This window comes from Suncus etruscus, chromosome 11, assembly GCF_024139225.1.
Source record: "Suncus etruscus isolate mSunEtr1 chromosome 11, mSunEtr1.pri.cur, whole genome shotgun sequence".
Taxonomy (NCBI): Eukaryota; Metazoa; Chordata; class Mammalia; order Eulipotyphla; family Soricidae; genus Suncus; species Suncus etruscus.
Window position 1 is genome coordinate 73,993,506 of NC_064858.1, and position 15,185 is coordinate 74,008,690.

At 46.7% G+C, this 15,185-nt stretch overlaps 1 protein-coding gene across 3 annotated transcripts in view; it reads right to left on the minus strand.

The window, feature by feature from the left end:
* Window positions 1-279: 279 nt before the first annotated feature.
* The window catches only part of SLC25A18 (solute carrier family 25 member 18), a 35,072-nt gene continuing 20,166 nt past the window's right edge, over window positions 280-15,185 (minus strand). For 2 of the 3 annotated variants that reach the window (XM_049783534.1, XM_049783533.1), the window contains exons 3-10: window positions 13,551-13,673; window positions 13,134-13,189; window positions 12,541-12,631; window positions 10,055-10,173; window positions 4,259-4,424; window positions 3,059-3,213; window positions 749-824; window positions 280-596 (exon numbers count right to left, since the gene is read on the minus strand). In XM_049783534.1, coding sequence (XP_049639491.1) covers window positions 455-596; window positions 749-824; window positions 3,059-3,213; window positions 4,259-4,424; window positions 10,055-10,173; window positions 12,541-12,631; window positions 13,134-13,189; window positions 13,551-13,673 — 928 coding nt within the window. In that variant the 3' untranslated portion in view covers window positions 280-454. The remainder of the gene's footprint in view (window positions 597-748; window positions 825-3,058; window positions 3,214-4,258; window positions 4,425-10,054; window positions 10,174-12,540; window positions 12,632-13,133; window positions 13,190-13,550; window positions 13,674-15,185) is intronic. The other variant, XM_049783535.1, reaches the window with a different exon arrangement.

The following is a 15,185-nucleotide window of genomic DNA, read 5'->3' on the forward strand; positions in this document are numbered from 1 at the left end:
TGAAATAGAAATGTAAAATATAGGAATAGGTCTTCTATCTTTAGTGTTAAGCTCCTGCAATTAATACAACCAAAGCAAGCACTGTTAAAAAGTAGGTTTGAGGGCCTGGAGAGATAGCACAGCGGTGTTTGCCTTGCAAGCAGCCAATCCAGGACCAAAGGTGGTTGGTTCGAATCCCGGTGTCCCATATGGTCCCCCGTGCCTGCCAGGAGCTATTTCTGAGCAGACAGCCAGGAGTAACCCCTGAGCATCACTGGGTGTGGCCCAAAAACCAAAAAAAAAAATGCAGTTATTCTGCATGCACATGGGAAATATGGGGTAGACATGGACTGTTATTAAAATAAGGTGCTTTCTTCTAAGACTGAGGTAGCACTACAAGTTAAAGGCAAAATACAAGTGAGGCAGGCCCTCTTGTCACAGGTCAAAAGGGCCTGAGACCCAGCTACAGCTACAGCTACTCAAAGAACTTCAAGATCCGCTCTCCAATCCCAATGAAATAGACACCTTGGGCAATGCCAAAGAGGGGAGCTATGACAAGGGCTCGGCAGCCTGCTCCCTTCATGAATGCAGATGGTCCCTCTTGAATCCAGACTTTCCTGGGGAGAAAGCAAGAGTCCAGTGAGCCGAGAGATGGAGACCCTAAGTCAGCTCAGACCTTCTCTCCTCAGGGATTGTGTGTCCTACTGAGGTGATCAGGTCACAGCAGTGGGTGCTGCCATCCCAGCTGTGAAGTGGTGGGTTCTCTCACCTGGCACAGTCGGTGATGCCGCTGTAGCTGTCTTCACCCAGGCCTTTCTTCAGGGTTTGAATCCGAGTTTTCAAAACTGAATCAAGAAAAAGTTTTAAGTGGTGATTAGTGTCCATTACTCAAAGTGGCTGGGTTTTAGAACCATGTATGTAAAAAAAATTTATAAGCGCCATCATCAAAGGTCTTCCCCTTCTTGGGTCTCTTTTGTTTTGTAGTGGGGCACACCCAGCAACTCTCAGGGGTCACCCCTGACTCCTTAACGCCTGTGCTCTCTCACCAATGTTAGAGCCTCCTTTATAAAATGAAAGAATTAGAAACTATACCAACCTTCAGTTTTATTTTTTTTCTAGTTCAGTTTTAGAGAAGTTGGATGTAACCCCAAAGATTGGTAAGACACCTTAGTTTAGCTCTTGCCTTTAGCTCCAGATTCTTTATTTCTTATAATATCTTTAAATACCATGATTACAAGCATTTTTTTAGACCCAAATTCTATTTTGTTTTGTTTTGGGGCCACACCCAATAATGCTCAGGGGTTACTCCTGGCTATGCACTTAGAAATCACTCCTGGTGGAGCCGGCGAGGTGGCGCTTGAGGTAAGGTATCTGCCTTGCAAGCGCTAGCCAAAGAAATATCGCGACTGCGGTTTGATCCCCTGGCGTCCCATATGGTCCCCCCAAACCAGGGACAATTTCTGAGCCCTTAGCCAGGAGTAACCCCTGAGTATCAGATGGGTGTGGCCCGAAAAACCAAAAAAAAAAAAAAAAAAAAAAACAACAAGAAATCACTCCTGGCTTGGGGACCATATGGGATACCCAGGATCAAACCCCGGTCTATCCTGGATCAGCCATGTGCAAGGCAAAAGTCCTATCATTTGCCTCCCCCTCCTTTTTTCTTTAGTTTTTGGGCCATACCCCATAGTGCACAGGGTTTACTCCTGGCTCTGCACTCAGAAATTGCTCCTGGTAAGCTCGAGGGAACCATATGGGATGCAGGGGATTGAACCCAGGTTCATCCCAGTCGGCAGTGTGCAAAACAAACTATGCTAGCACTCTGGCTCCTTCGCCCCAAAATCTTTAAAAATTGATAGTCTTCAGGCTCAAGAGATAGTACAGGGGTGAAAGCACTTCCTTGCAATTAGCCAACCCTGATTCCCTAGCATCACATGGTCCCTCACCTCCATTTATCACTAGGTGCAATACTGGAGGCCCCTGTGATCATTTGGGAATCCCCTGGCACCAAAGGGCCCATGCAACACCATATCCCTGAGCTCTTGCATGGAGCCATGGCCCACTTAGTGGAAAATCACTGGAGGGCCTGAACACCAGAAAAAATATATACGTCTCGGCAAGAGAATATGGTTCTGCATGTGTGTGTCATTAACTTAAGTGATAGAGCCCATGCCTAGCATGTGTGAGGTTTAATTCCTAGTAACATGATAATAAAATTACTGAAAAGAAAAGCTTGAAAGTTTCTGTGAACCTATTTTTCCCCTGAGAACCATCGGTGAGTTTTTGCCAGTGACCCTGGGTTCTTATCTAAGAGGTTTCATGGCTACCTTAAAAACGTAGATTTAGGGGCCGAAGAGATAGCATGGAGGTAGGGCATTTGCCTTGCATGCAAAACGATGGTGGTTCAAATCCGGCATCCCATATGGTCCTCTGAGCCTGCAGGAGCGATTTCTGAATGTAGAGCTGGGAGTAACCCCTGAGCGCTGCCAGGGGTGACATCCCTCCCCCCCAAAAAAAACCCACATAAAATTAGGGGCCAGAGCAGTGGCACAAGTGATAGTGCCTTGCATGTGCTAACCTAGGACGGACTGCAGTTCTATTGCCCGACATCCCATATGGTCCCCAAAGCCAGGAGTAACCATTGAGCATCACTCAGTGTGACCCAAAAACGGGGCCATAGAGATAGCATGGAGGTAGGGCATTTGCCTTGCATGCATAAGGACAGTGGTTTGAATTCCGGCATCCCATATGGTCCCCCCGAGCCTGCCAGGAGCGATTTCTGAGCATAGAGCCAGGAGTGACCCCTGAGCGCAGCCAGGTGTGACCCAAAATCCAAAAAAAAAAAAAAAAAAAAAGAATTACTCTCCATCCTGCTGCTTATGAAACATGCTTAATTTGTAAAGCAAGTTAACTCGTGAGAGGTTACTCCTGGCTTTGCATGGGTTCAGGGAGGAGCCATATGGGGTGCCAGGGATCCAACCTGATTCAGCCGCATGCAAGGCAAGTATCCTACCCGCTGTATTATCTGTCTAACCCCATAAAGCAAGTTAACTCTTGAAGCCCCTTGTCCCTGTCCACTCACCGTCCAGAGGTGTTACTATGACCGCAGCCAGGGAGCCAGCTGCACAGCCTGATGCAAAGGAATGCACAAAGGAAGCCTTTCCTGTCAGCTCATTGTAGCCGAGGTTATTCAAGTTGGCAAATAGTGGGAAGTAGATGATGGAGAAAGGAATATCTCTGCAGAAGAGCAGAAAGAGGCTCTAACTCAGGATGCATCTCAGACTTCTGCCAGACTTCTGCCTATCTCTTGAGCATCAGGCTCATCAAACATGTCCACAATTCGTCCTCTGCCCCCAACCCGTCTAAGGCAAGGGACCAACTACAATTTACCTCCCAGTCCTTTGTCCTACCAGTGTCTGTAGCTGCTGCTGTTTTGTTTTGTTTTGTTTTTCATTGCCACACACGACAATGCTCAGGGGTTACTCCTGGCTTTGGACTCAAGAATCACTCCTGGCATGCTTGAGGGATCGAAGCCAAGTCTGCTGCAAGCAAGGCAAACACCCTACCTTCTGTGCTATCACTCCAGCCCCACCTGCAGCTTCTTAACAGAGAAACTAGGTGGACATTTGAAGACTGGTAGTTTCTAGAAAAGTGGCCCAAGGTAAAAGCTGAGCTAGTGAAATGGTGAGTGGGTGAGATGGGCAGGCCAGCGGTTGATTTCCCAGATAATATAAGACAATATTCTGGGGCCGGAGAGATAGCATGGAGGTAGAGCGTTTGCCTTGAGTGCAAAAGGATGGTGGTTCAATACCCGGCATCCCATATGGCCCCCCCGAGCCTGCCAGAAGCGATTTCTGAGTGTAGAGCCAGGAGTAACCCCTGAGCACTGCCAGGTGTGACCCAAAAACCAAAAAAAAAAAAAAAAAAAAGACAATCTGCTGCCCTGGGTGTCTCTTGACCAGTGTAAAGGGTCTGCTTGGTGTGTCGTGTTTCTGGCTGCATAGCAAAGTAGACTGCATCTGTCTTTTCACTTAAGTGGCCCACAAGCCCTTGCAGCTGGTATTCTTAGGTGCCTTTGGCCTATAAAGTGCCCAGTTTTCATAGTGGCCGAGTCTTGGAGGAGCAGCATAAAACTAGTTTTCTAGGCATTCACTTTGCTGCCCTATTCTGGAGCAGGTCTGAAGTATAAATCATGTTGGAAACAAGGCAAGGAAATTGAGGCAGGAAACCAACTCCTCCCTCCCTCTAGCCATTGTTGTCCTGATTTGGGCACAAACCTCACCTGAGGAGAGTGGCACCCAGCCCCTTGTAGAGACCAGCCAGGCCCTGGGTTCGCAGCAACTCCCAGGCAATGAGGGTGGCAGAAGGGCGCTTGTGGCTGGAAGTTGAGCCGGTGGTGTAGAACCTGGAGGAGGAGGGCATTGAGGCTGATCCCTGGGGATGGGAGGCTGTAAGGATAAGAAGAGACACCCCATTACTACATGGATCCCATGGTAATGGGCCCCACCAAGAGTGTTGCATCCCCAATTCCTATTTAGAACATTGCAGAGGCCAAACTAACACCAACCAATTTTCTAGATTGTTCTAATCTTAGTCTTTTTTTTTTAAGTTGAATGGCTTTGTGTGTGTGTGTGTGTGTGTGTGTGTGTGTGTGTGTGTGTGTGTGTGTGTGTGTGGTTTTTGGGTCACACCTGGCAGTGCTCAGGGGTTACCCCTGGCTCCATGCTCAGAAATTGCTCCTGGCAAGCACCGGGAACCATATGGGACGCCGGGATTCGAACCAATGACCTTCTGCATGAAAGGCAAACGCCTTACCTCCATGCTATCTCTCCGGCCCCAATTTAAGTTCAATGTCTTATTAACACATTCTTATTCTCCTGTGAGGCTATTGCTTCAATAGCATTAGCACTGGGGACCAGAGCAGGTAAGGTGTTTGTTTTGCATGCAGCTGACCAGGTTTGATCTCCAGCATCCCATATTGTCCTTCAATCCCACCAGGAGTGATTCCTGAGCACAGAGCTGGGGGGAAGCCCCTGAGCATGCAGGTGTGGCCCAAAAGAAAAAAAAAATTGGACCAGCAAACATAGAATATTGCAAAATTAAGTTCGGCTGACACTACATACCTATGACTCCTTTTCACTGCCAGACCACAAAGTATTTGAACTTACATCCAAAGGTGGATGTAACAGACACTGGCACACATCACAAAGACCAAGAACAATCAGTGCTGGCGGGGATGTGGAGAGAAAGGAACTCTTATTCACTGCTGATGGGAATGCCATCCGGTCCAGCCTTTATGGAAAATATGAAGAGCCCTCAAAAAATTGGAAATTGAGCTCCCATATGATCCAGTTATACCACTCCTAGGGGTATACCCTAGGAATACAAAAACACAATACAAAAATCCCTTCCTCGGGCCCGGAGAGATAGCACAGTGGCGTTTGCCTTGCAAGCAGCCGATCCAGGACCAAAGGTGGTTGGTTTGAATCCCGGTGTCCCATATGGTCCCCCATGCCTGCCAGGAGCGATTTCTGAGCAGACAGCCAGGAGTAACCCCTGAGCACTGCCGGGTGTGACCCCCCAAAAAAAAATCCCTTCCTCACACCTATATTTATTGCAGCACTGTTTACAATAGCCAGACTCTGGAAGCAACCAAGATGCCCTTCAACAGATGAATGGCTAAAGAAACTGGTACATGGGGCCAGAGAGATAGCATGGAGATAGGGTGTTTGCCTGGCATGCAGAAGAACAGTGGTTCGAATCCCGGCATCCCATATGGTCTCCCGAGCCTGCCAGGATTGATTTCTGAGCATAGAGCCATGAGTAACCCCTGAACACTGCCAGGTGTGAACCCAAAACCAAAAAGAAAAAAGAGGGGCCGGAGAGATAGCATGGAGGTAAGGTGTTTGCCTTTCGTGCAGAAGGTCATCGGTTCAAATCCCGGCGTCCCATATGGTCTCCCATGCCTGCCAGGAGCAATTTCTGAGCATGGAGCCAGGAGTAACCCCTGAGCACTACCGGGTGTGGCCCAAAAAAGGAAACTGGTACATATATACAATGGAATATTATGCAGCCGTCAGGAGAGATGAAGTCATGAAATTTTCCTATACATGATGTACATGGAATCTATTACGCTGAGTGAAATAAGCCAGAGGGAGAGAGACACAGAATAGTCTCATTCATCGATGGATTTTAAGAAAAATTAAGGACATTATTGTAATAATGCCCAGAGACAATAGATATGAGGGCCGGAAGGACCAGCTCACATTGTGAAGCTCACCACAAAGAGTAGTGGTGCAGTGAGGGAAATAACCACGCTAACAACTATCATGACAATCTTAATGAGTGAGAGAAGTAGAATGCCTGTCTCAAACACAGGCAAGGGTTGGGAAGCAAGGAGGGGGGCATTGGTGGTGGGAATGTTGCACTGGTGAAGGGGTGTTCTGTTTATGACTGAAACCCAACTACAATCATGCTTGTAATTATGGTGCTTAAATAAAAATTTTATATATTAAAAAAGAGATAGGGCCCGGAGAGATAGCACAGCGGTGTTTGCCTAGCAAGCAGCCGATCCAGGACCAAAGGTGGTTGGTTCCAATCCCGGTGTCCCATATGATCCCCCGTGCCTGCCAGGAGCTATTTCTGAGCAGACAGCCAGGAGTAACCCCTGAGCACCGCCGGGTGTGGCCCAAAAACAAAAAAAAAAAATTTTTTTTTAGAGCTCATTATTTGATAAATTAAATATCTAGTAAACAGAATGGCTTTTTCTTCCCAAGTACATCTAATACAAGCATTTTAAATGTGAGTGGTGGGCCAAAGTAATAGTGATTGCATTCGGCCCAAGTATGATCCTCAGCATCTCATTTGGCCTCCCAAAATAGTCACTAAATGCCACAAGGTGTGATCCAGAAACAAAAGGAAACAAAACAAAACATAAATGTGGGCGGTTCCTATTGACCACAGCATTCAAGGCACTGATTTGTATAATTTTCCTTATTCTCAGGGTTTGATATGCCCTTTTAAAATTATAACTGTCGCTAAAAGTTACTTCATGCCCTAATTCTGTTTGATACCCAGCAGGGCATCATTTCATCCTAAGAAGCTCATTACTGAGGGGCCGGAGTAATAGCATGGAGGTAGGGCATTTGCCTTGCATGCAGAAGGACGGTGGTTCGAATCCTGGCATCCCATATGGTCCCTGAGCCTGCCAGGAGCGATTTCTGAGCACAGAGTCATTACTGGATTTTTTTTTTCTTTTTGGTTTTGGGCCATACCCAGTGGTGCTCAGGGGTTACTCCTGGCAAACTTGGGGGACCATATGGGATGCTGGAGATTGAACCTGGTTCTGTCCCAGGTAGGCCACATATAAGGCAAATACCCTACTGCTTTGCTATTAATCCGGTTCCTGGATTTGGGGGGGGGCGCTGGAATGCCAGTGATCAAACCCAAGACCTTGTGAGACATCTGCTCCACCACTGAGCCACATCCTGACTTTTTCCCCCACTTTTTTCTTGGACCATACCAGAAGGTGCTTAGGGCTTAATCCTTACTTTGTGCCCAAGGATCATCCTTGGAGGTGATAGGAATTGAACCCTGGTCTGCTGAGTACAAGGCAAGTGCCCTACCCATTTTAGCATCTCTCTGGCCTCTGAGAGCTTCCTATGTTACTATTGGTATGTTTATACCATAGATACTCATCACATACTATTTGCTTCAAAAAAGTTATTAATGGGACCAGAGTGATAGCACAGTAGGGCGTTTGCCTTGCAAGTGGCCAACCCAGGACGGACCCTGGTTTGATTTGATTCCCGGTATCCCATATGGTACCCCGAACCTGCCAGAAGCGATTTCTGAGCGCAGAGTCAGGATTAACCCCTGAGTCCTACCAGGTGTGACCCAAACGCCAAAAAAAGAAGTTATTAATGGGTATGAGGAGATAGGTCAAAGGACTAATAAAGCATGCACAAAGCTTAGAGTTCAATCTCTAGCACCACATGTAGCCTGTAGCCTCCTGGTCCACATCACTGGTCCTGAGCAGTACCATATCACTAGATCCAAGCAATCTAACCTCACTTAGTGGCCTGGGGTGTGTGTGTTAGGAGTAGAAAAGCAGATCTTTTTTTTGTTTTGATTTTGGGTCACACCTGGCAGCGCTCAGGCGTTACTCCTGGCTCTATGCTCAGAAATCGCTCCTGGCAGGCTCGAGGGACCATATGGGATGCTGAGATTCGAACCACCATCCTTCTGCATGCAAGGCAAAACGTCCTACTTCCATGCTATGTGTCTGGGCCCTTTATTATTTTATATTATTTTTATCATTTTATTATTTTGTTATCATATTATTATTTTATTTTATATATATATATATATATATGTTTTGGGGGGGCCACACTTGATGACGCTCTGGGATTACTCCTGGCTATGCGCTCAGAAATCATTCCTGACTTGGTGGACAATATGGGACACTGGGGATCGAATCGCAGTCTGTCCTGGATCAGCCGTGTGAAAGGCAAATATCCTACTGCTGTGCTATGGCTCTGGCCAGAAAAGCAGTTCTTCAGGGCCGAAGTAATAGCATAGGGAGGGCATCTCCCTTGCAAGCGATTGACCCGGGTTTAATCCAGGCATCCTATCAGGAGTAATTTCTGAGCACAGAGAGCTGGAGTAACCTATGAACACCACCGGATGTGGTCCAAAAACCAAAAAAAAAAAAAAAAAAAAAAAGCATTTCATCAATAAATGTTGTATACTAACTGCCTCCTTTGAATGCACATTATTCGTACATTTACATATAGTCTATTCTTTGTAGCTGATTTGAAGGAAAGAAACCCAGGTTTTCTGAGGACTTTAAGGACCCAGATTTCCTGAGGGAAGGGGAAAGGGACCCAGATTTACTGAGAATTGTGCCAGATTTTGCTATGTTTTTAAGCACATCACACCTTGGCACATTCATTACTTAGCTCAGTGGTCCTCAAACTTTTTAAACAGGGGGCCAGTTCACTGTCCCTCAGACCATTGAAGGGCCAGACTATAGTAAAAACAAAAATGATGAACAAACTCCTATGCACACTGCATATATTTTATTTTAAAGTGAAAGAAACAAAACAGGAATAAATAGAATATGCGGCCTGTGGGCCGTAGTTTGAGGACCACTGACTTAGCTAATAATAAATAGCCTTGGAAAGTCTGCGTTCCATCCCAGAAGGCTGGCTCCCCCTCGATAGACAGCTCTGCTCTTACTTGGGTCCTACATCACTCTATATTTTTGAGAGGAATAAGATTTAGGAAAGGACCAGGTTTGCTTCTGTTGAAAACTGAAAGAAGAGGAATGTTTTATTTTAAACTTGATTAATTGATTGGGTTTTGGGTCATACCCAGTGGTTCTCAGGGGTTACTCCTGGCTCTGCTCTCAGAAATTACCCCTGGCAGGCTGGGTACAATATGGGATGTTGGAAATCAAACCGGGTTGGCCTCATGCAAGGCAAATGCCCTACCGCTATGGTATCTCTCTGGCCCCAAGAAGAAGAATGATTTTCTTCTCCATCCCACCTCCATATTGTAAGATACGGTAAAGATGTTGTCAGATACAGTATTATATTTTCCATTGACTAAAACATAATCAAGTAATGACATTTCTGGGGAAGGACACACCCTGCAGTGCTCAAGCAGTGCTCAAGACTTACTCCTGGGTTTGTACTCAGTAACTATCACTCCTAATGGGCTCGGAGAACCATATGGTATTCTGGGGCTCAAACCCAGGATGGCTTCATGAAAGTCAAGCGTCCCACTGACTACTATAGTTCCAGACCCAAGTCATGATATTTCTCGAAAGGTTTATGGGAACAAGTGTAAATATCAAAGCAATATGAGAATGGTATATAAGGTAACCATTCTCCATCATGCTGAATTAAGATCCTGATTTCTGCTAGACGTGGTACTGAAAGCAAGAATGGTAACCTTGCTAAGGTAAAAACTTCTATTGATTCAAGATGCTGATTAGAACACAGTAAGAAAGCACCTATAGCATGTGAGGAAGCCTGTTAGAAGCACAGTCCATGGGCAGTTGAGACAGGCTCACCCAAGCGCCCGGCGTCTTGCAGCTGAATCTTGAGCATTTCCATGGGACAGGTAACTACCACTTGGCATACTCCTGCTCCACATCCAGCTAGCATCTCCATCTTCAGGTTACGCTGCATCCTGTGGACCAGGGTCAGGTTCCTTCTGTTATAAGTCAGCACGCCACCACAGCAACCCATCTCCTCTCTCCCTTGCTTTCCATGTATAACTTTTAGTCTTGTCCCCATTATCTGCCACTGACCCACCTGAGCAAAGAACTCACCTGGCTCTTAGGCTATTTTAATTTTGGTGGTGGGGAGGGTGGAGTTGAGTCACACCTGGCATGCTCAGAGCTTACTCCTGATTTCTGCTCAGAGGTCACTCCTGGTGGTCCTCAGGGAACCAGATGGGGTGCCCGAGATCAAACTGAGGTCAGCCATATGCAGAGCATGTGCCTTTCCTGCTTTACTCTCTCTGGTCCAAGGCTCTTCCTTTTATTTATTTGTTTGTTTATTTATTTATTTATTTATTTTTGGTTTTTGGGCCACACCCGGCGATGCTCAGAGATTACTCCTGGCTATGTGCTCAGAAATTGCTACTGGCTTGGGGACCATATGGAACTCTGCAGTCCATTCTAGGTTAGCGTGTGCAAGGAAAATGCCCTACCGCTTGTGCCACCACTCTGGCCCTAAGGTTCTTCTCTTTAAAGACATGAATCTAAATTTACAAGCTTCCAGGTTGGAGGCAGTAGGGCATTTGCCTTGCATGCAGATAACCCAGGACAGGCCTGGGTTCAATCCCCAGCATACTATATGGTCCCCGAGCCTAACTTCTAAGCACAGAGCCAGGAGTAACTCCTAAGCACCACCAGCTGTGATCCAAAAACCAAAACAATAAATAAATAAAATAAAATAAGCCAAGAGGGCTGGAGTGAGAGCACAGTAGATAGGGCATTTGCTTTGCATGTGACCAACTCCTAGAGCATCCCATATGATCCCAGAGCCTGCCAGGAGTAATTTCTGAGTGCAGAGCCAGGAGTAACCTTGAGTGCTTCAGGTTGTGGCCTAAAACAAAGGAACAGGGGCCCGAGAGATAGCATGGAGGTAGGGTGTTTGCCTTGCATGCAGAAGAACAGTGGTTCAAATCCCAGCATCCCATATGGTCCCCTGAGCCTGCCAGGAGCAATTTCTGAGCATAGAGCGCCAGGAGTAACCCCTGAGTGCTACTGGATGTGACTCAAAAACCAAAAACCAAAAAAAAAAAAAAAAAACCAACCCAAAAATCAAACAAAAATAGCACACATAAATGAGCCAAAAGAGCTGACGGACAGTTCAACAGACTAATGTGTATTCGCATGCATGAGGCCCAGGTTCAATTCCCAGCACTGCATGATTTCCAGAGTACTACTGAGAAAGTAGTCCTGAATGTGCCTCCAAAATAAACTTTTAAATTTTTCGTTTTGTTTTGTTTTGTTTGAGGGGTCAGCCTGAAGGTGTTCAAGTCTTCTCTGACTTCGTGCTCAGGGAACTGCATAATGCAGGGGATCGAACCCAGGCTTCCTTCAGCTTGCTGAGTTATCTCTCTGATCCTTACTTTTCAGTTTCACATGTACTCCTTAGAAATATACTTTGTCGGGGCCGGAGAGATAGCATGGAGGTAAGGTGTTTTCCTTGCATGCAGAACGTCGGTGGTTTGAATATCCCGGCATCCCATATGGTCCTCCGAGCCTGCCAGGAGCGATTTCTGAGCATAGAACCAGGAATAACCCCTGAGCATTGCTGGGTGTGACTCAAAAAACAAAAAACAAAAAACAAAAAACAAAAAAAAAAAAAAGAAAGAAAAAAAGAAATATACTTTGTCATATGACAAGTATGAAAAAAATTAATCGGATAGTTAAGAAATGGTGTATTTGGGGCCAGAGAGATAGCACAGCGGTAAGGCCTTAGACGCAGAAGGACGGTGGTTCGAATCCTGACATCTCATATGGTCTCCAGAGCCTACCAGGGGCGATTTCTGAGTGTAGAGCCAGGAGTAACCCCTGAGCGCTGTCAGGTGTGAACCAAAAACAAACAAACAAAAAGAAATGGCGTATTTTTTTTTTTTTTTTTGGTTTTTCGGGCTACACCCGTTTGACGCTCAGGGGTTACTCCTGGCTAAGGGCTCAGAAATTGCCCCTGGCTTGGGGGGACCATATGGGACGCCAGGGGATCGACCTGCGGTCCTTCCTTGGCTAGCGCTTGCAAGGCAGACACCTTACCTCTAGCGCCACCTCGCCGGCCCCAGAAATGGTGTATTTAACATAGTCTATCACCATTGATCATCTACCTAAACTCCCAAATTGTATCAAATTATTCTCCCTTCATTTCTATCTGTCAAAATAGTTTGGATGTGTATATTTATATACAGGCAGGTAAGTAAGCATGGCATAGGTGTCATCCACTCCTGACCACCTCCCTTGAAACCACTTCTGAACACTGAAGAATTTCTGATGCCCACACCTGCTCGTACCCATCTTCCATCAGAAACTGCCGGAAGAAGTCATTGGCAGCCAGCTTAATGGCCTTCTCTGGAGTGACCAAAGTCAGGTTCACTGCAGCCCCTGCAAGGGAAAAATTAGGATGAGGCACTAAGACCACTAGCCGAAGGATCACTGCTTCTCACTGTTCTAGTGTTCTAGCCCACAGACTGGATCTGGAGCCATAGTCCAGAGAGTTTGCTTTGCAAAACTGGATTTGATCTTCTGCATTGCCCCCTGTGCACCACCACTCCTGAGTGCAGAGCCAGGAGTAAGCTTTGGGGGGATGTGCCTCCCTCCAACTCCCAAAAAGAAAAAGAAAAACAAAAGCGGGCCCAGAAAGATAGCACAGCGGTGTTTGCCTTACAAGCAGCCGATCCAGGAACCAAGGTGGTTGATTCAAATCCCGGTGTCCCATATGGTCCCCCGTGCCTGCCAGGAGCTATTTCTGAGCAGACAGCCAGGAGTAACCCCTGAGCACCGCCAGGTGTGGCCCCCCCAAAAAAACAAAAAACAAACAAAAAGCACAGAGTCTGATGTCTCTGTGTCACCTCTCTGTGGCCCCTGGGATGCCAGATAAACCCACCTCGGTACATGCCCAAGAAGCCCTCTGCCCGTGACGTCTTCATCAGGCAATCGACCCTAAAAGCAGACAGAAATGAGAGGTGATGACAAGACTGCATTATTGACTTCTTACCCGCCCCCCAGCCTAACCTTGGGGAACATGCCAGACCACTTCAAATACACTTTGATATACATACTCATAGAAGGGGGCCATAGAGACAGCCACATGGGCTGAGTGTATCCTTTGCACATGGGAAGCCTGGATTTGATCCCCAGTACCACATGACTTCCTGCGTGACTCCTGAGTACAGAGCTGGAAGTAAACTCTCAGCATCATCCCAAAGCCAAAATAATAAGAAACCCTGGAAGAGTAGGTCCCATGATTCCACTCCGGAGTCCTTGTCCCCTCTCATGCTTGCATGTCCTCCCCAGAACCTACATTCCTTTGTAGACATCCTTTCCTTGCTGGTTCTGCAGTCGAGTCTTGGCCAAGTCGATGGGAAATACACAGGTCACCCCCACAAGCCCTGCCACACCTCCATTGATGAGCTTTGCTGCAATACTAGGCCATGAGAGGGAGAGGAGCAGAGAAAGAAAGAGATTTAGAACAGATTGAACACAGGCTCCCAGGAACTAGATGGGGCATGGCAGCAGAGAAGGGGCAGAAATGGCTCTCCCCACTCAACCCATGTTCAGCCCAGTGTCCAGCGTCCTCTGTCTCCTCCCCAGGACCAACAACCTAGGGCTGCCCACTCCCCTGGCTCAAGTTTCAGAGTCAGGAGAGGGAACCCACACTCACCAATACTAAGGTAGGTTCTCCTAGCCCCATGGGGAAAAACTTCCAAGGCTTCTTGGAAAGGGTCCAGAGTGGTAGAGGGCCCCCATGGGCTCCAGCAGGTGTGGAAATGTTTCAGTTAAGCCTTAGAACTTCCCCTTTAGCTCTAGCCTCTGCCAAAAGCCCCCCCACCCCTTAGAGCCAGGTATGGAGAAGTTTTTTTTTTTTTTTTTTTTGGGTCACACCCAGCGGTGCTCAGGGGTTACTCCTGGCTGTCTGCTCAGAAATAGCTCCTGGCAGGCACGGGGGACCATATGGGACACTGGGATTCGAACCAACCACCTTTGGTCCTGGTTCGGCTGCTTGCGAGGCAAACGCCGCTGTGCTATCTCTCTGGGCCCAGGTATGGAGAAGTTTTCAAGGAAACTGCAAGTTTACTGAATGAAGGCTTCAGGCTAGACAGAACTAATTTTGAAACATGGCGCCTTTATCATGTTTACTCAGTCCTGCTACTTTAAGCAAATAAGCTTGTCTCCTTTCTTTCCCCCTAGATAAAACTCTCTGAAAGGGGCTTTGTGAGAATTAAGTAAACTAATGTATTTGGTAAATAGTAACTATTGTTTGAGCTTCTATAAGCACCCCCATTCCTGACAAGGAGAGCTTTTAATTAGTAAAAAAAAAAAAAAAAAAAAAGCCAGAGCTGGAGATGAGCTGACTGTGGCCAGTCAGTCTTTCAGTATGTAGGGCCTCGTCCCAGTTAAGGAGAGGAATTTAAAAGATGGAAAAAAGAAACGGAAGGTTTCTCAGACTTCTTGGAAACTAGTGAATTAATCTTATCTTTCAGATGAAAGGCAGACTGTGAGCAAAATATTGAAAAGGAAATTACCTAGAAGAGGTAAGAGTAGATAATATTAGATTTTTCCACAATTGAATCATCGAAAGAAAACAATGAACTTTCTTTTTTTTTTTTTTTTTTTTGGGCCCACCCGTTTGATGCTCAGGGGTTACTCCTGGCTATGCGCTCAGAAATCGCCCCTGGCTTGGGGGAACCATATGGGACGCCGGGGGATCGAACCGTGGTCCGTCCTACGCTAGCGCTTGCAAGGTAGACACTTTACCTCTAGCGCCACCTTCCCGGCCCCCCCAACAATGAACTTTCTGATAACAAACTGAATTGTGACTTAAATCTTGCCTCTGAGAAGATACAGTCGAAACAATTTACTTAGCAACACTACTTTATTTGTGCACACATGCAGTGCGGGGGAAGGGCTTGCTTGCCCTTCCCAGGATCTCAGCTGT